Source organism: Scyliorhinus torazame, chromosome 1, assembly GCF_047496885.1.
Source record: "Scyliorhinus torazame isolate Kashiwa2021f chromosome 1, sScyTor2.1, whole genome shotgun sequence".
Taxonomy (NCBI): Eukaryota; Metazoa; Chordata; class Chondrichthyes; order Carcharhiniformes; family Scyliorhinidae; genus Scyliorhinus; species Scyliorhinus torazame.
The window spans coordinates 175,085,421-175,104,428 of record NC_092707.1 but is presented as its reverse complement, the minus strand read 5'-3'; the positions used below and the strand labels follow the sequence as shown (position 1 = coordinate 175,104,428).

The following is a 19,008-nucleotide window of genomic DNA, read 5'->3' as shown; positions in this document are numbered from 1 at the left end:
CAACATGTTCTCCAAAGAATGAAACTACAGCTGTAACATTTAGTAAATATTGACTTTTACTTATTAAAATAAATTAGAGGCTCTCCCTAGAAAAATACTCTACTCTGTTTACAAAACTGTACTCAGTTGTTTGCCTTGATGCCTGTCAGTGTGTCAAATGATCAAGCATTATAGAGTACCACAAATATGCAATAACAAAGAAAGAGAATAAGTTTCTGTCTTTGCCCAGATGGTATTCACAATTTGGAAATATTCCAAATATGCGAATGAACATCAGGGGAAAAAGAATTATCAGTAAATGTAACCATTTCAGCTCAAAAAAGTCTCAGCAGTCAATGTAGATAATCATTTGCAGTCATTTATTCTGTTGTTTGTCAATTTGTCCCAGTCAAATATTCACAACAGCTGCTCCTTGCACTATGTCTCATGTCATCATGCACCTGTCTTTGCACCACATGTTAATCTAGTTGTGCACATTGCCTGGCCCTCTAGCTTATATCCTCACAGCTTCATCAGTTTGGTTAGGTTGGTAGAATTAAACTACATTTAAGAATGAGGGTATTAGGATTTCATTTAATTGAATGCAGTTACTGTGCATGATTTATGATGATGTTTACACGACAATAATATTTAAGCAGTTGGAGACCATGGGCTAGATCTAGCGGCCCCATTCACCATGAGCGCAAATCCCATTATGGCTGCTAAATCTCATGGGACGGCCAAAACGGGATTTGTGCAGGTCAGATCTTAGTTAGAGATCGTCCCCACCCCCATGCCAGTGCCATGTTTGGCATGAACCTACGTTCCATGAATTTGAATTTACTGTAATATAAGACACCCCCCCCCCCTCCTCCCTGTGACGTGACATCATGCTGGCATGAATCACTACTGTTTTCATTTTCATAAGTGAAGACAAATCGTGATGATCATGCTGGGGGTTCAGAAGGTGCAGTCCCAAGGGGTTCAGGGGTGGGGCTGGTGTTCTCCTTGTGTGTGTTGAGGGGGAGAGCCCTGATGTCAACGGGGGAGGCACAATTACAAAGAGGCCTTTAAAAATCGCACTCTGCTCTCCGATTCCTGGCTTGTTTAGGCCTCGCCCCACCCAGCTGGCTGTGTGATCCTTGGCAACGCTTTGAAATTGTACAGAGTGCTGTTTAATCAGGTGAGAAAAGGCGCCCATGAAGCCAGCAAGTTTCACACGGCTTTTCTCATCTGACCCAATAATCTGCAATTTTGGGGAAATTCCGCCACATATGTTTCATCACAGTATCTTGCTTTATGTGTTAATGCAGGCAGCGGCAGTTGGAGGATATATTAGTCATTGCAAAGCAGTTCCATGAGACAGTGGAGCCCTTGAATGAGTGGTTGACCAGTAAGGAGAAGAAATTGGCCAACTCTGAACCTGTAGGAACACAAACTGCTAAAATCCAGCAACAAATTAACCGCCATAAGGTAAGTGGCATAATTCTAAGGTATAACTTCATTTGTGGTATTGTACTGGTTTAGCTGTAAATATTGTAAAATGATGACATTTTAAGACTTTATTTTCTTGTTATATTAAATAAAACATGCAAGTTTTACGTATTCTTATGTTCACAATGCATCAGCCCCAGCTGTTCTACTGAAGCCATGTATGGACTTTATAATTGCAAAATATTCTCTCTGTGTAGTTGCTTCACCATTTTTTAAAAAGAGCAACAATCTTTCAGGAAAAGGAAACTAATGTACCTTGAGTATAAATCCATATTTGTCTGGAATGATTTACAGAAATGTACAAGAGTCCACTTTGGTTTTGGGTAAATGAATTGTTGGGATGAAAATATAACACAACCACCTTTTTGTCCCCCATCCCCACCCTAACAACATTTGTCAAATGCTGTGATGGTATGAGAAAGAAAAACAAGCTCCTTTTGTTTGGATTGGGAAGAGTTCAGACTTTTTATTTCTGTTTTTTTAATGGATGACAAGGAAACACTAGAAAGAGGAGATGAGCTGGGAGTAAGCCAAGTTTTCACAATGCCATTCAATTGAAAGCAGAATTACTACTTTTGTTGGGGGCAGGCCAGGATCTGGTTCGTTGATTTGAACTAATATCAGATCCAATTGGATTTAGGCCTAGCAAGAAGCTTTTTGCATGTACGTGTATCACTCATTCGCATTCTTACCCAAACTGTTTTTCAAATTCACAAAACCACCTGCTGGTCTCAATCACTCCCTCATTTTCTCTACTCTTAATGCATTGAGTTTTTGCTGGGGTAAGGTTCCACAGGCACATTTCAATGCCTCACCCAGGTGGCTTTTATTCCTCTGTTGGAGTGGCTGGAAATCAATTTCAGCAGGTTACATTACCAGGGGGACTTTGCAATCATGCTAATCCTGTCCTTGCTCAACACCCACTCATGTGAACTTCAAACAAGATTCGCTATTGAGGGTTAAAACCCTGCTTGATTTCCTTCTACCTGACCCAAGAGTCACATTGCTGTACAAGCTGAGGCTAACTAACTCTTAGCATAAAACCAAAAAGTTCCTGATTTGTTTGGTTCAGTCACTCGCCCGATAACCAACTCATTGAAGAACTTGTTTGAGACTGTAATTACATTCTTAATTATTGCAACTCTGCTGTGCTAATTGAGTGCACTCGGATGAAGAGAAAGAGTGGTGTTCTGCATTTGTGGTGAGCTTTGCAAACTATGAAAAACTTCTAAAGATCAGCCATCTACGTTTTCTCGCCACATGTTGGTTATTAATGAAGGGTATCCATGGGAATGTTAGAGAAATACACAGCTTTAGGCTGCCTCTGTCAAATTAAGCACAAACAATAATGGTTGAAGGCATCGGGAGAGATATAAAGATATGAATAAACTTTTAGTAGCATTCAGCTGTGTCACCTTTAGAACATAGGTGAAAATCCTGCCACCAAATTAATGGAATTAAAATGCCGTGACTTTAGTTAAAAATAACCTGTTGGCCAATCTTAACTCCGTTCTTAATGATTACAGAATTGTTTGTGTTTATGTATTATATATGTTTTAAATTATGTTGTTAATGTAGAAATGTTGCATGCAAAAAGCAGTATCAAAGTGTTAAGATGTTTTCTGTGTTACTAGATTGCGAAGAATTAGCTTTGCAGATGTTTTCTTTCTTTCTTGCATCCAGGCAGGTCATTTGTTATTGTGTTTGCATTTGGCTTCAAAACAAAGAAGAAAATGTTTTTGAAGTTGCATCAAGATTTTTTTCTGTTGGCCAGTTTGCCGTAATTTTGGCCCAGACTCTCTTTTTAAGCTACACTAATCATAATCCTTTGTCAAACTTGTATTCAGCTCAGAAAATAACTAATTTCATTTCTGGATAAAGCTGGCCATTGAAGATTTAAGGCCCATGTTTCCTCCACTAGATCCTGTATGAAAGGTATATGATCTAGATTAAAGATGTCCCCCAGTTCCTTCTTGGTATTTTTTCCTCTTCCCTCTTTTTATAAACCCCTGGAAAGTTAAACTTTTGACATAGCAAAAGTGCATTTTTTTGTTGACGTTTATTCTGATGCATCAGTTTCTCCTATTTTCTTTTGAAAATTTTCATTTCATAATCCGGTTTTCATTATGCTATAATTTTATCCTTGGTTCAGGCCTTAGCGGACGACATCACAAACCAAAGTCAGAACATCCAACAGGCAGTCAGTGTCGGCCAGTTTCTCATGACGTTGAGCGCAAAAGCAGACCAGGAGATGGTAGAGGACAAATTGGAGTCTATCCAAACTCAATATAGGGAGATTGGGGACAGGTGCAGCCGAAAGGCAGCCCTGCTCCAGCAAGCCCTTGCCAATGCCAAGATCTTTGGAGAGGAGGAGGTGGAGGTGTTGAATTGGCTGGCTGACGTTCAGGACAAGCTCAGTCTGGTGACCATCAAAGATTACAAATCTGAAATCCTGCATAAACAACACACAGAGCAGCTGGTATTTCATTTTTTTTTTTTTAAGTTTTTCTTCTGTTGCATTAATTTAATTAATTTACTCCATACTTCACAAATTTTCTGTTTTGTTAATTTGCATTCATTTTGAGCTTAATAATTTAATTTTTATGTTGTTTCAGTTATAATTTCTTTGGCTCAATTTTAGCATTTGTTTCAATGTTATCTTCAAAAAACATAAAGGTTTAAATTAAAGTAACTTCCCTCAACCTGTCTTGCTAAGATCAAGCTATTTTTTAAAATCCATAAAAATTATGCTTCGCATGTTAAAATGCTGAATATCTATCTGCCTTTGGTTATACTGTTGCATTTGTTATTCCTCTTCAGGTTTCCCTGTTTGTCTTGACCTATTGTGTTGCTAATGAATATTTTAAAATAACATAATGTAGACTAAAATATAAAATCAGATTCATGTAGCCAAAAATTTATGCATATAAGATAGAGACTATAATACTTCAACGATGGCGCCTCCTTGTCCGTTTTATTGGATTTAAATAGGAATATTACAGTTAGAAGTTAATTCTCCTTTGATCATATTTTGGCTATTTAGTTGTTGCATTTGGAAGACCAGAATAAACATGTTTTCCAATCTAAGGTAAGGATGTAAACACATTTGGATAATAATTGAGTTTGCTTTATCTGTGAACCAACATAGACCTGTTGAGCTGCTAGGCCAGTTTTTGTGCTGTGAACACTAACTTGATTTACAGTAAGATGCATAATAAATAAAAATGACTTAATGATTTAAGACCAAGGTTGAGAAGTTAATCATCAGACATGTGGAATTTTGGTGTAACCCTGTGGGCACATGGCTTTTCAAAAAATATATATTATTTTTGGCTTATCTGCTCTTGCACTTTTTGATTTCATTTTGATCTTTTCATTTTGAGCTATTTGATTCATAGATTTAAATTTCACATACATGTGGCTTATAAAACAGCATAATTCATAAAACAACTTTCGTATCACCAACATAGTCTAACGTTGGCCTAAAATAATTTTGTGATATAATGAGATGTTGTAAGGACGAATTCTGAGGAGTCGCTGCTCATTTCACAGCAATTCTCAGCACTCATCAAGGCAGCTGCTCTGTAATTTTACTTGCACTTGGCTATGATTCAGATTCAGTCCTTTTTGAATCCCTTAGCATTAGAGTCATGAGAAGCAGGAATGATGTTTCCGTAGAAACCTCACCATCCTTTTATTAAGCAGCTGTGATGGTCTCTTTGTAGGCTCTGAATGATGACATTATATCCCGGAAGAAGAATGTAGATCAAGCCATTAAAAATGGACAGGCCTTACTGAAACAAACTACAGGTAAACAGTTCAGAAACACTCAAACTTTTCTGTTTTTGGTATTGATCAGCTTTGAATGTTTTAATAAGATCAGTTACTGAGCTCAACTGAGGAAAAGTATACAATAAATGACCAATGGTTTTTCAGTTCAAAGATATAAACTTTAATCAAGCCTTTTGATTCATTTATTCAGTGTTGCCATTGTGATGTCATTTATTAAAGCCCAACAACCATTGTGCACAGTGCATAAAGACACCATCTGCCAGCTTCCTAGCGTCAAGAAATAGAGTTGGAACAAAGCCCAAACCTACCCTTAGTAGTGAATGAGTTAAAATGTGCACGCTTTAAAAACATGTTGATTAATATTCTGCAACAGAGTGAGAGTTAAAAATTGCACCCAAATTAAAACACCAATTTTGAGTTAGAGAACCTTTTAAAAAAATAAAATTTTAAAAATGAACCTCTCCATCACATTAGGGACCGAAAATCTAAGGCATTTACTGCTGCACAAATAGAACTTGTTTGTCTTGTTATTGATTGCAAGCAGACAGCCTTCTTCCAGTCTTTCTCTTGAACTGGCTGCTAGATAATGTGTAACACTGACAGAAGTGACTGCTTGTATATTATTTTATTCTCTTCCTCCCTAAGCTCCTCTAATGACGAACCTGAAATTGAGGACCTTATGGCAATTGTTAGAGACAAGAAACTCTACAATTAGTGGACTGAAGAAAATAAATAGTGTTGATTGGTAAAGTGTTTCCAAACGTGATAGAAGAATACAACTGCTTCTTAGACCAGTCCGTGTTCGAGTCAACTTTTCAAATGCCTTCTAACTTCTATCAGTTCTCCGGTCACTTGCTGCCCTGTATTGTTTATCATAGAGCCACAGCTTTCTGTATTTAGTACCTGCGTATATGGGTGCTTTTGTATTTGTCTGTTTCTCACAGTGCAAGTCAAGACTATATTTTGGTGTTATTAATTTATAATTCTGTTTTATCATGATTCTTATATATTACTACAGAAAATATTTTAGCGTTCCCTAACCTCAATCCATGCTAATATCCTCTTGACAAAGGTTTGCACAGGGTGATCAATATTTTCCTGTCTGTCAATCTTATGTATGCCCGAGTGGTGGGAGCAGGAACCCAATTGATCAAATTTGCTTATTTTTCGTCGTGAATTGATCAGTCCAGTTCAGTGGCAATCAAGCCAGTTTTGCATGCTGAAAGTGAAGCTGTGATTCTTTCACAAAAGATGGGCCATCATAATTATAACAGCAAGATGAGAAATTGTATTGTTACAAAACTGTGCACTGCATCTTTTTTTTAAATCAGTTTCTAGTCATTTGATTTTTTTTAAATAACTAGTCTGATGGGTTTTACCACTACAGTCCACACTTTCAATCATTTGACTTTGACTTTGCAATGAATAAAACAAACTCCAAGGGAAGATGCAACATGGATATAATGAGAATGCATGCTATGCTGTCTGGTTTGAGCTACAGTAAATATGAAAATCTGGATCCCGCCCCGTGAGGGCAAGATCCAGATTGCGAGATCTCAGTGGGCCTCGCCGTGTCACAAGAGTCGGGCGTGACGAGGCCGTACAATCGCGCTCCTGAGTTGAAAATGGTATGCATGGAGTACAGCAAGTGAAGCAAAATCCACCAACAGGTATTTGCAGTTGAGATTTTACAGTGCTTCAAACTGGAGATTTTCCTCCTTTTTTGGCATCAACCTTTTAACAAAGAATTGTGTAGTTCATGAACCGAGAGAGAAAATTCTGGAAAATCTCAGAAGGTCTGGCAGCATCTGTAGGGAGAGAAAAGAGCTAACGTTTTGAGTCTGATGACTCTTTGTCAAAGCTAACAGACAGAGAAAGTGGGAAATATTTATACTGTGGAGTGAGAATGAAAGATGAGTCATCGCCACAGAAACCCAGGGAAACCGGGTGCTAATGGCCACAGAAATCAAAGGGAAAGAGTGCTAATGGCAGTCCACAGAGAGGACAAAAGATATGAAAGGCCGAACAGCAAAGAAACTAACATCAGAGGGTGAACTTGTAGATGTGGGGGGAGGGGAAGGGGGAAGCAAAGAGGAGAAAGGGTAAGGAAATGTTGATAAGATTGGGGGGGGGGTGTTAAATATATATTAAGAAAGACAAGAAAGAAAGAAATGGTAAAAGACAGTTAAAATGAAATGGGATGAAAACAAATGGGTCGAGGTGGGATAGAGCTGATCATCTGAACTTGTTGAATTCGATGTTGAGACCGGAAGGCTGTACCGTGCCGAACTGGAAGATGAGATGTTGTTCCTCCAGTTTGCATTGAGCTTCACTGGAACATTGCAGCAGGCCCAGGACAGACATGTGGGCATGGGAGCAGGGTCTTTTGTTAAAATGGTAGTTCATGATCTGTTTTTTGTATATCAACATATTCCTATTTCTTTGTGTATATCTATTCAATATTTTCTTGTTTTGTTTCTATTATTTTGTTTCCTCAGGTGAAGAAGTGATAATAATTCAGGAGAAATTGGATGGTATTAAAAGTCGTTATGCAGAAATTACTTCTTCCAGTTCCAGGGCACTGAAAATCATAGAGCAGGTTCTGCAGCTTGCCACAAAATTCCAGGCCTTTAATGAAGAACTGTGTGGCTGGCTTGATTTAGTGGAGGCTGAGCTTGCTGCTAGCACTCCTCAGTCACCAATTGGAGAACAAATTCCACAGGTGCATGAAAGACAGAAGGTAAGCACAAAGGCCAGGCATCTAGAGTTGGTGGAAGTGAACTGCAAAAGGAAGGAAAATGGAATAATTTCTTAATATTTTTTTGTTCTCGTAACCTGACATATTTTGTAAAATATCGCAGACATTTATGCTTAACTGAATATTAAGCTCCTATTCTTAACACTCAGGAGTTGAAGAAGGAAGTGATGGAATACCGGCTAGTTCTGGACACAATTAATGAAGTGAGCAATGCGCTGCTGGAACTGGTGCCATGGAGAGCACGGGAAGGTCTGGATCGACAGGTGGCAGAAGCCAATGAGCGATACAAAACTGTCAGTGACACTGTAACGCAGAAAGTTGAAGCAATAGATGCTGCCATTCAAAGGTCACAACAGGTAGATTTTCTCAGAAACACACATAGATGTGTTTGTGTAACAGTTCTGTTAAGTTCTATAACTGGAGTACTTGAAATTGCCCTACTTCAAAAAATTGTTGTGGAAATAAGCCAGAACTGGGATTGTAACCTAATGTTTATAACACTAATGTCTGAAAAGCAGGGTTGTTCAAATTATAGGCCACTGAACTCCAGAAGTCTGGCTGATGAGCCCTAGAGGTCTGGCTGATGAAGTCAACAAAACTCCTTTCCATTTGGCCATTGACTTCATGCTTATTGGTTTATCGCATTGAAATTTTGTAGATCTGAACTTGGTGCTGTTGCCTCATGAGTGAATAAATCCTACAACACACCTCCAAATATCTGAAGATTAATGCGAGCATTGATTTAAAATTTATATATGGCACAAAGGAACATTATATGCACCTAATTAGCCCACAAATATTAGATATTTGAACACTTCTGTTATAGAAGGTGTGCATTAATCAATTGCAATGGATAGGCATTGGATAATGTCACATCTATTAGAATCTCCACTGTAAACTTGTGATCAAATTTAATTCATTGTACCCTAATCCCTGGAACACTCTTGTTCTGGAGTACTGGGATCAACAATAATGAGGGGCGGTAATAGTCCTACCAGGCATTTCTCTCCATGTGAATAAAAGAAAACAATGGAAGAGTACTCATTTGCATCAAATGACTGATATCAGACTAGCTTTGGTGCGGGTGAGAGAATGGATTGTATATTCTCTCAGCCAAAAAATAATTATAATGTAATGAAATACAAGAAAGAAGAGAGAACTTTTTTTTAAACTGCTAAACCTTTTTAGTATGACAATCCGATAATAACCTGTTTAATGTAGATCCGACAAGCTATCCGTTTTCTAAGATAATCATGAAGATATAGTGGGATAAGTTCTACCATGTATAATGACAATAATGTCCATGAGCAGATTTGTTGACCCCCATATCCTCTCCATCACCAATAAGACCATAAGACATAGGGGCAGAACTAGGCCACTCGGCCCATCATCTGCTCCTCCATTCAATCATGGCTGATAATTCATCCCCATTCTCCTGCCTTCTCCCCATAACCCCTGGTCCCCTTATTAATCGAGAATCTATCTATCTGTCTTAAAGACACTCAGTGATTTGGCCTCCACAGCTTTCTGCGGCAAAGAGTTCCACAGATTCACCACCTTCTGGCTGAAGAAATTCCTCCTCATCTCTGTTTTGATGGATTGTCCATTTAGTCTGAAATTGTGTCCTCTAGTTCTAGTTTTTCCTACAAGTGGGAACATCCCCTGCACGTCCACTCTATCAAGGCCTCGCAGTATCCTGTAAGTTTCAATGCGATCCCCCCTCATCCTTCTCAACTCCAACAAGTACAAACCCAGAGTCCTCAACCATTCCTTATACTGAGCTTCTTCCTTTGCGGTCAGTGGTGGGCAAGGTTCTAGAAACAAGTAATCGGGATGGAAAAATGTGGGTTGATTAGGAAAAGCCAGCATGGATTTCGAAAGAGGAAATCATGTTCAACCAATTTGCTGGAGTTTTTGGAGGAGGTAACAGAAAGGGTCGATGAGGGTAATGCTGTTGATGTGGTATACATGGACTTTCTAAAGACATTTGATATAGTGCCACGCTACAGATTTGTGAGAAGTTATACAGAGTGTTCTGTACAGTTTTGGGCACCACACTACAGGAAAAGTGTGAATGCGTTGGAGTGAGTGCCGCAAAGGGATGGTTCCAGGGTTAGAAACTTCCGGTACGAGGATAGATTGAAGAAGTTGGTACTGTTCTCCTTGGAGCGAAGAAGGCTAAGAGATTTGATAGATATTCAAAATGATGATGGGGCTCGACAGAGTAGATGGGGGAAACTGTACCCGCTCGTAAAAAGGTTGATAATAAGAAGGCACTATTTTAAAGTGATTTGCAAAAAAAGAAATTGCGATGTGAGAAAAAACATTTTCACACAATGAATGGTTCAGGTCTGAAATAACCTGCCTGGAATTGTGGTGGAGGCAGGTTCAATCGAGGCATTCAAGAGGGCATTAGATTATTATGTGAATAGAAACAATGTGCAGGGGTGCGAGAAATAGGCAGGGGAATGACACTAAGTCATGATGCTTGTTTGGAGAGCCGGTGCAGATGCAATGGGCAAAATTGCCTCCTCCTGTGCCGTAACAATTCTTGATTATGGAGTATGGTGCATCTCGGCTCCTCCTCAGTCCATCCTTTGCTGAAACCCTCTTTCGGTCTTGTGGATTTTGTTACTTCCATCTTCTCCCAGCATGCTCTCCTTTAAACTCTTAAAACCACTTCTTCACCAAGCTTTTTTACCATTTCTAATTCTTCTCTCTTTGGTTTCGTGCCTGTTTTTCTTGTGCCTCCGTAAAGTGCCACAGGAGGTGAAACACACTAGTTGGTATTAGTGTTGTGATGTCACTCTCCATTGCAACCTTCCCCACACCATAAGAAAACATACAAAACAACTTGTTCACCCACATAATTGTTTTAAATTTGTCATTTTTGTCTGACTGTGCGCAGACATTAAGTTCCTGAAAATATATGTTGGTATGGGTTCTGTGATCATGGCGTAACACTGTGTGTGTTTGGTGTGTGTGCAGGAGAGGGGAGAGTGAATGTGTGTCCCATGGTGTAAAACCTCAAAAGCTGTTCCACTTTTGTATTGCAATTTCCTTGCTCAAAAGTGGTCGGTGCAAATTCTTGCTTCGCTATGATTTGCTGAATTTCAAGAATGGTATAACCAATCCAGACACTCCAAATGACCATTTCAAGTTTTCATAGGTAGGAGGATCTCCAGAATTTGACGAGTGATCTGATTTAAAAAAATTTTTTAAAAGCTCGTATCCCAGTTTAACTCCACCTGGTTTAATTTGAAATAGCCGTTTGGTAGTACAAAACTTGAGTATTGCAGAAAAAAGGGACATGTCGAAGCTTTTCGCCTTGTACTTATTTGTAAACAATGATCCTCGCTATGTAAAGAATTTCGGCAACAACCAATTTAAGAGTGTCAGTGAGGCACATTTGCAGCTACTGGAAGCTGCATATATTACGACACAGGACCCTGGTTACATTGCGTCTGTTTCAGCTGAACAAAATAAGTGACAGCCATTTGCTGTCAAGGCATTGCCCTGAGGAAACCTGGTCAAACTGCCTGATATAAATTTCAGGCAATACTTGGCAGTTAATTGTCAGTCACCTGGTATATTCTTCATGGCACTGCCTCTGCCAATCAGAGTTTGCTTGCCAATCAGTCAGCACTTCCTTCTCGTGTAGTATAAATTGTTTTCCCGTTTATATTGGCATTCTTGCGAAGTGTCCTGATGTGAGTAAGACAAAACGTTTCAACGTGTCCCTTTTTTTTCAACAAAACTGGTTTAGTATTTTTCTCTCTTTTTCAGTCGTCCAATAGCTGGTATAATAAGATGGAATGAGTTTGAAAATTACATCACTTATTATATCCATTGGGATGAGCATCATCATTGAAAGCAGTAGCTTATGATTTGTATAAATTTGTATATTTTTCCAATCATAATGCCAATGGTAGCACATTTAAAATGAATGTTTTCATCAGCATTATAATCGGAAAACTCTGTTTTCTTATTGGGAAAGAAAGTGCAATTGGTGGTTGTCATGACTTAAACCTAGTGGATTGATTCTTTTCATAGTATGTTACTGTAGTATTTGTAAAATAAAAGGCTTAACCACTATTTAACAATTATGTTTATGGTAGATATTGTCAGCTGTATGTTTGGAGGAGTTAGTAACATGAAATGCCAAGGGTGGTAAGGTGGATTTTACCAAATGTGGTTTTCTATAAAGGTCCTCTATATATTTGCACACATGTGCATGTTTCAAAACAGTCAGTCATTAATCAGACACCAGTCATTTGTAGCCTAATATTTGTCAACCACTGCTGATTTATATATATTCTGTTTGCACTGCGTTTGATTTATATAAATTGAGTGATTATGTGATCCTAACTCACTGGTCATAAACTGGCGTTCGGCACACTTCACTCAAATAACCTTTTGCCTATTAACTTAGTAACTGTTTGCCTATAAACTTGGGTGCTGTAAAGTGTGCTAGCAGGATTATATTAAAGACATTCAACGCTCAAAGGGTTAAATCTAGCTATGTTTTACATATTCTGTGTTGTCATCACTTTCAAGAGCTTTCTTATTTTTCAGTTGCCAACTTCTCCACTAACAAACCTCTTGTTTTCCGCCTTCTGAAGAGCTACATCAAATAAACTTCACTTCCGCTTTCTCCTGTGTGCTTGAAAATGTTAATAGGATTGAAATAGAAACATGACGTTTATTAAAAATTAATTTGGGGGATGTGGGTGTCGCTGGTTGGGCCAGCATTTATTACCCACCCCTAGTTGCCCTTCAGAAGGTGGTGGTGGGCTGCCTTCTTGAACCGCTGCAGTCCCTAAGGTATAGGTACATCTACTTTGCTGTTAGGGAGTGAATTCTAGGATTTTGCCCCAGCAACAATGAAGAACCAGTGATACATTTCCAAGTCAGGGTGGAGAATGACTTGGAGGATAACCTCCAGATGGCGAAGTTCCCAGATACCTGCTGCTCTTGACTTCCTACATGGTAGTGGTCATGGGTTTGGAAGGTGCTGTCTAAGGAACCTTGGTGAGTAACTGCAGTGCATCTTGTAGATGGTACACACGGCTGCCACTATCCGTCGGTGGTGGAGGGTTTGAATGTTTGTGGAAGGGGGAATAATCAAGCAGGCTGCTTTGTCCTGGATGATGTTGAGCTTCTTGGGTGTTGTTGGACCTGCACTCATCCAAGCAAGTGGAGAGTATTCCATTGCACTCCTGACTTGTGCCTTGCAGGTGGTGGACAGGCTTTGGGGAGTCAAGAAGTGAGTTACTCGCCATAGGATTCCTAGCCTGTCCTGGTAGCCACAGTATTAATTTGGCTAGTCAAGTTAAGTTTCTGATCAATGGTAGCCTTAGGATGTTGATTGTGGGGAAATTCAGCGATGGTAAGCTATTGAATGTCAGTGGGCAATGGCTAGATCCTCTCATATAGGAGATGATCATTCCTGGCACTTTTGTGTAGTGTGAACGTAATTTACCACTTGTCAGCCCAAGCCTAGATATTGTCTGGATCTTGCTGCATTTGGATATAGACTGCTTCATTATCTGAGTTGCTGAAGAATGAAACGTGGGTTTCAAAATGTGCCTTATTTTTTTGCAGTATTTTAATGTGAATTTGTCATGCAGTGTCCCTCAGAAATGGGGGTAACATCTCGCAATACATTTTTAATGGTAATAATGGAACGTTTGTTCAGCAGCAGGGCATGGGCTATTTTGTAACGATTAAAATCAATTCAAAATGCTCAACATCTGCTGCATACTCTTTTTTAAAAAAAAATAATTTTTATTAAAGTTTTTCATAAAATATCAATAACAAAATGAAAAAGAAACCCAACAGGGTTCAGTACAAAACACAGTCCAGAAAAACAACCCTCCATAACCCCCCCTGTACATGAATAATAAATTAACATTAACACCCCGACTTAATACAACAAGTATATAAACCCCCTCAGACCCACCAGTGTAAATAACAAAACCAAAAAAATAAAGTGACCCTCCCCCCTCCCGAGCTGCTGCTGCCATTGACCAATGTCTACCGCTCTGCCAGGAAGTCTAAGAACGGTTGCCACTGCCTAAAGAACCTTGTACCGACCCTCTCAAGGCGAATTTCACCCTCTCCAACTTAATAAACCCCGCCATATCGTTGATCCAGGATTCCATGCATCCTTCCACTGAAGAAGAATCCTTCGCCGGGCTACCCAGGACGCAAAGGCCAGAATTCCGGTCTCTTTCGCCTCCTGCACTCCCGGCTCCTCTGCCACCCCAAATATTGCGAGCCCCCAGCCCGGTTTGACCCTGGATCCTACCACCCTTGACACCGTCCTCGCTACGCCCTTCAAAAATTCCTCCAGCGCTGGACATGCCCAGAACATATGGGTGTGGTTTGCTGTGCTCCCTGAGTACCTAACACACCTGTCCTCAACCCCAAAAAACTGGCTCATCCTTGTCCCAGTCATGTGTGCCCTGTGCAGCACCTTAAATTGTATGAGGCTGAGCCTCGCGTACGATGAGGAAGAGTTCACCCTCCCCAGGGCGTCTGCCCATGTCCCTTGCTCAATTTCCTCTCCCAACTCCTGCTCCCACTTAACTTTTACCTCCACCACCGAGGCCTCCTCCTCCTCCTGCATCACCTGGTAAGTTTCCGAGATCTTCCCCACTTCCGCCCACCCCCCCCGAGAGCACCCTGTCCTGTACTGTGTGTGGCCGTAGCCGCGGGAATTCCTCCAACTGCCGTCTGGCAAACGCCCTTACCTGTAAGTACCTGAAGGTGTTCCCCGGGGGGAGCCCATACTTATCCTCCAGCTCACCCAGGCTCGCGACTTCCCGTCCACAAACGGGTCCCCCAGCTTTCGTATCCCTGCCCTGTGCCACCCCGCAAACCCTCCACCTGTTCTTCCTGGGGCGAACTGGTGGTTCCCCCGTAATGGGGTCCCCGCTGAGGCCCCCACTTCCCCCCTGTGCCGCCTCCACTGCCCCCAAATTTTGAGGGCAGCCACCACCACCGGGCTCGTGGTATACCTCCTTGGAGGGAGCGGCAGCGGCGCCGTTGCCAGCGCCCCCAGACACGTACCCACACAAGACGCCGTCTCCAGCCTCTTCCATGCAGCCCCCTCCCCCTTCATCACCCATTTGCGCACCATCGTCGCATTGGCGGCCCAGTAGTATCCACAGAGGTTGGGCAGCGCCAGTCCTCCCCTATCTCTACTCCGCTCCAGAAACACCCTTCTCACCCTCTGAGTCCCTCGCGCCCACACAAACCCCATTATACTCCTGTTAACCCGCCTGAACTCTGCTGCATACTCAATGCAAATTTTGACATCTTGCAAGAAATGTTGAATAACCCTGACCTTGCATTATGTTAAACACCACAGTTTGATTTTGCAATGTCAAATGTATCCTGAAAACAAGTTCAATCCTCTCCAATTGAACATGGATGAACATGAACCAGTGTGGACAGCTGACGATGGAAAACCGCTTCCTTTTCCAACTCTTGTTTTCCCAATGAGGATTCACAAGAAAGTACACTCATACTCAGATCAACGTTGGCTATTTAATGTAAATGATGAGTATGGTACTAAAAGGCACGAATATTTCAAACAAGCTACTCATTCAGTCACTGGAGCTTTGAGGTCGTAGGAACAGGAGCAGACCATTTAACTTCTCAAGCCAATTCCACCATTCAATGAGATCCTGCTGACCTGTGATCTAATTTGCTATTCCTACATGTGCTCTCTTTCCTTTTATACTTCTGACCAGCAGAAATCTAGTTTTCTCCTATTTAAAATTAACTGACCCAGTTTGCAGAAGACATACTGAACACAGTAGTCCAGCTGTTGCCAAACTAGAGCTTCCTAGAGATAGGAAAATGTAAATCTCATTAGTATTTTTGATTATTTTTAGCACCTGTCAATTATGTTTTATTGATCTGCATATATGGACCCCAAAGTCTAGATTTCCACTGCTTCTAGCTTTTCAACATTTAAAGGGTTCTCTGATCTTTACCTTTTCAGTCCAAAGCAGATGGCCTCACTTTTCTCTTTTGAAATTTGTCATAGTTTTCCCCTTGTCATAATTTAATGTATTAATATCTCTTTCTAATTTTATACTTCCATCTGCACAGCCTGCAATACTGCCTATCTTTGTGCCATTGGCAAATTTGACATGTGTGTCTCTATTCTGTTACCTAAGTCATTAATGAATTAGGCCCCAACATAGATCTCTGTGGAATGCTACTGGTTACACCCTGCCGATTAGAGTACATGACCCATTATCCTCAGTCTCTGATTCTTGGCACTCAACCAATCACCTAACCAGGGCAATAATTTTCCCTCAATTCCAAGAGCTTTCACCTTTAGCGAACAAAGTTCCTCATCTGTAAAATGTCTTCAGGGCAGCACAGTAGCTCAAGTGGATAGCACTGTGGCTTCACAGCGCCAGGGTCCCAGGTTCGATTCCCCGCTGAGTCACTGTCTGTGCGGAGTCTGCACGTTCTCCCCGTGTCTGCGTGGGTTTCCTCCGGGTGCTCCGGTTTCCTCCCACAGTCCAAAGACGTGCAGGTTAGGTGGATTGGCCATGATAAATTGCCCTTAGTGACCAAAAAGGTTAGGAGGGGTTATTGGGTTACTGGGATAGGGTGGAAGTGAGGGCTTAAGTGGGTCGGTGCAGACTCAATGGGCCGAATGGCCTCCTTCTGCACTGTATGTTCTATGTTCTGGAAATCATAAATGACATCTGTTGACATTGCCCTGTACACCCCATCAAAGAAATTCAGTCAGGTTCTTCAGCCATGCCGACTCCATTCTCCGAGTAATATTTCTGGGAAACACTCTATCCATAAAAACATTTAATTTGAACTCCATTAGCAAGTAGGTTGAATAAATAACATTGGGAACAGGACTAGAGATTTCAAGGATGAGCCTGGATAAGAATAATTAAATCACTTCAGTGTACAGCAGATTTTGAATTCCTTAGACCTTGCAATGTAATGAAGTTGAACAGAGGGAAGAATAGTTGATGTAATTTGATGAATAGATATTGTACAGTTTTATTTAACTATGTTTGAAGGATTTGGAGACATTTTTATGAAGCTTCCCTCATGATAAGTGCTCAGTGGAGTCACGTTGCTTGTGGGGTGTGGAGTGAACTGGCTGAACCTGCCAAAAAGGTGTTTTATCATCCTGTGCTTGAAATCAATTTCTGATGTTCGGATTTGCACTTTTAATTAAACTCATATGGATAAGTGGTAGCCCTTGTTTGATTAACTGAAGCACAATGCCATGAATTATCCTCTTGATGAGCGACATCTTAGCCAGAGCAATACATGAGTTAAGAAGCTATAATTATGGAAAGAGACTTAAATATTGGGACCATTTTCATTGAAGAAGAAAAGACAAGGGAGAGGCTTAATGAAGGTTTTTCAAAGTTGTGAATGTTTTGATAGGATAAATAGGTAAAGGCCTCACTAAAATCGAGAAAGGAAGGTAGAAGATATTACTTTACACAGATAGTTGTCAGGGTATGGAATGCTTTACAAAATGAAATACCAATAATCGAGACAGATCAAAATACAAAGATAATACTGATTGCATTATTTGCTGAATTCAGTATATTCTGAGACCCAGAAAAGTCTTGTTTAAAAGGTTGCCACGTGGGAGATGGTTAAATTCTTGGAGAATGTTTAGTGTTGCTGAATGTTCTTTTCTCTGTTCTTTCCTGCTTTCTCCTCACTGAGAATCAAAGTAAATGTCATTCAAATGTGTTTTATTAAACAGGTTTTGAGTGCCAGTAAATATATTCTTCTGATCTGCAATTCAAAACAGTTAGTGTCAGTATACAAAAAACATTTTGAATTTCCAGATTTAATGTTTAATAAAAAATTAATTTGCATTATTTTTTCAAAAATTTAAAAAAAAAATTGCTAAATATAATTATCCTTCACTGCATCTAATTGAAGTAAATTGAACAAAATCTAGCACTGTATTTCTGTGCATTACAACTGAACATGGCCATGATTTAACACACTGCTGCTGTGGACCTTGTGCACTGTTAAGAATTTTCGGAGTTTGAGAGTCAGAGTGGCTTTACTCATTGATTTTTCTGGCACCACCTGTGTTCCGATTGCAGCTCCGCTTCGTTTCTGTCATGTGTTTTTGTCTACAGCTGTGTGTCTGCTTTGTTTCCTTAATGTTCCGTGCTGCTTCTCCTTTCTGCTAGTATGAGCAGGCCACTGACTCCGAGCTCACCTGGGTGGCAGACACCACACGAAAGTTGACAGCCTTAGGCCTGATAAGGCTGGAACAGGATCAGACAACAGCTCAACTACAGGTGCAGAAGGTAGGAATGATGTGTACAAAATGGTGAAGTACTTGTATCTGATTTCCATTAATACGAGTGTCCTTTAAACAAATACTGCACTTCATTATGCACAAAATATTTGTTCCATATTATGTATGCATTTCACAGGCAATTTTGTTTGTTGCATGTCCTATACTAAATCTTCTGAAAAGAGTTTTTATGTTGGTCACTTTTCTTCCGTCGTAATTAGTTTTCTCTCAACTGAATTTCTGCTCTAGTCAACAGTCATAATTCGAGAAAGAGTGTGTGGAAAGGCCATGGCAGCTATGGGAAGTCATAGTTTCTTGACCAAGTCAAAAAGAAACATCCAGAAAATATTAGAGATTATAAAGGGGAAAAGAATTGTGTAACAAATCACCTCTGCTAATGTAGTTTAATTCCTTCCATTTCATTCACAGCTCCCAGATAGTAGTTGTTCCTCTTTTCTTTCTCACTTTTGCGATTCGGCTCAATACAAAAAAACAAGTGAGTGGGGGAAAAGGGCATAAATAATTGGAGATTGTCTCCCAATTCAGTTTAGCTGAAATCTGTAATGGATAGTGAAGCTATCTTCCATTAATGAGCTTCAATGCCGCATTCGACGGTGGATTAAAGATTAGGATTCAACCTAAAATCAGATTCTGCAGG

General features: G+C 40.3%; 1 protein-coding gene across 28 annotated transcripts in view; it reads left to right on the top strand.

Annotated features, from left to right (window-relative positions):
- The window catches only part of macf1a (microtubule actin crosslinking factor 1a), a 999,246-nt gene that overhangs the window by 886,457 nt on the left and 93,781 nt on the right, over positions 1-19,008 (top strand). For 22 of the 28 annotated variants that reach the window (XM_072501197.1, XM_072501201.1, XM_072501190.1 and 19 more), the window contains 6 exons: positions 1,293-1,452; positions 3,626-3,952; positions 5,199-5,283; positions 7,764-8,005; positions 8,173-8,379; positions 18,241-18,360. In XM_072501197.1, coding sequence (XP_072357298.1) covers positions 1,293-1,452; positions 3,626-3,952; positions 5,199-5,283; positions 7,764-8,005; positions 8,173-8,379; positions 18,241-18,360 — 1,141 coding nt within the window. The remainder of the gene's footprint in view (positions 1-1,292; positions 1,453-3,625; positions 3,953-5,198; positions 5,284-7,763; positions 8,006-8,172; positions 8,380-18,240; positions 18,361-19,008) is intronic. The other 6 variants (XM_072501211.1, XM_072501212.1, XM_072501216.1 and 3 more) reach the window with 1 other exon arrangement.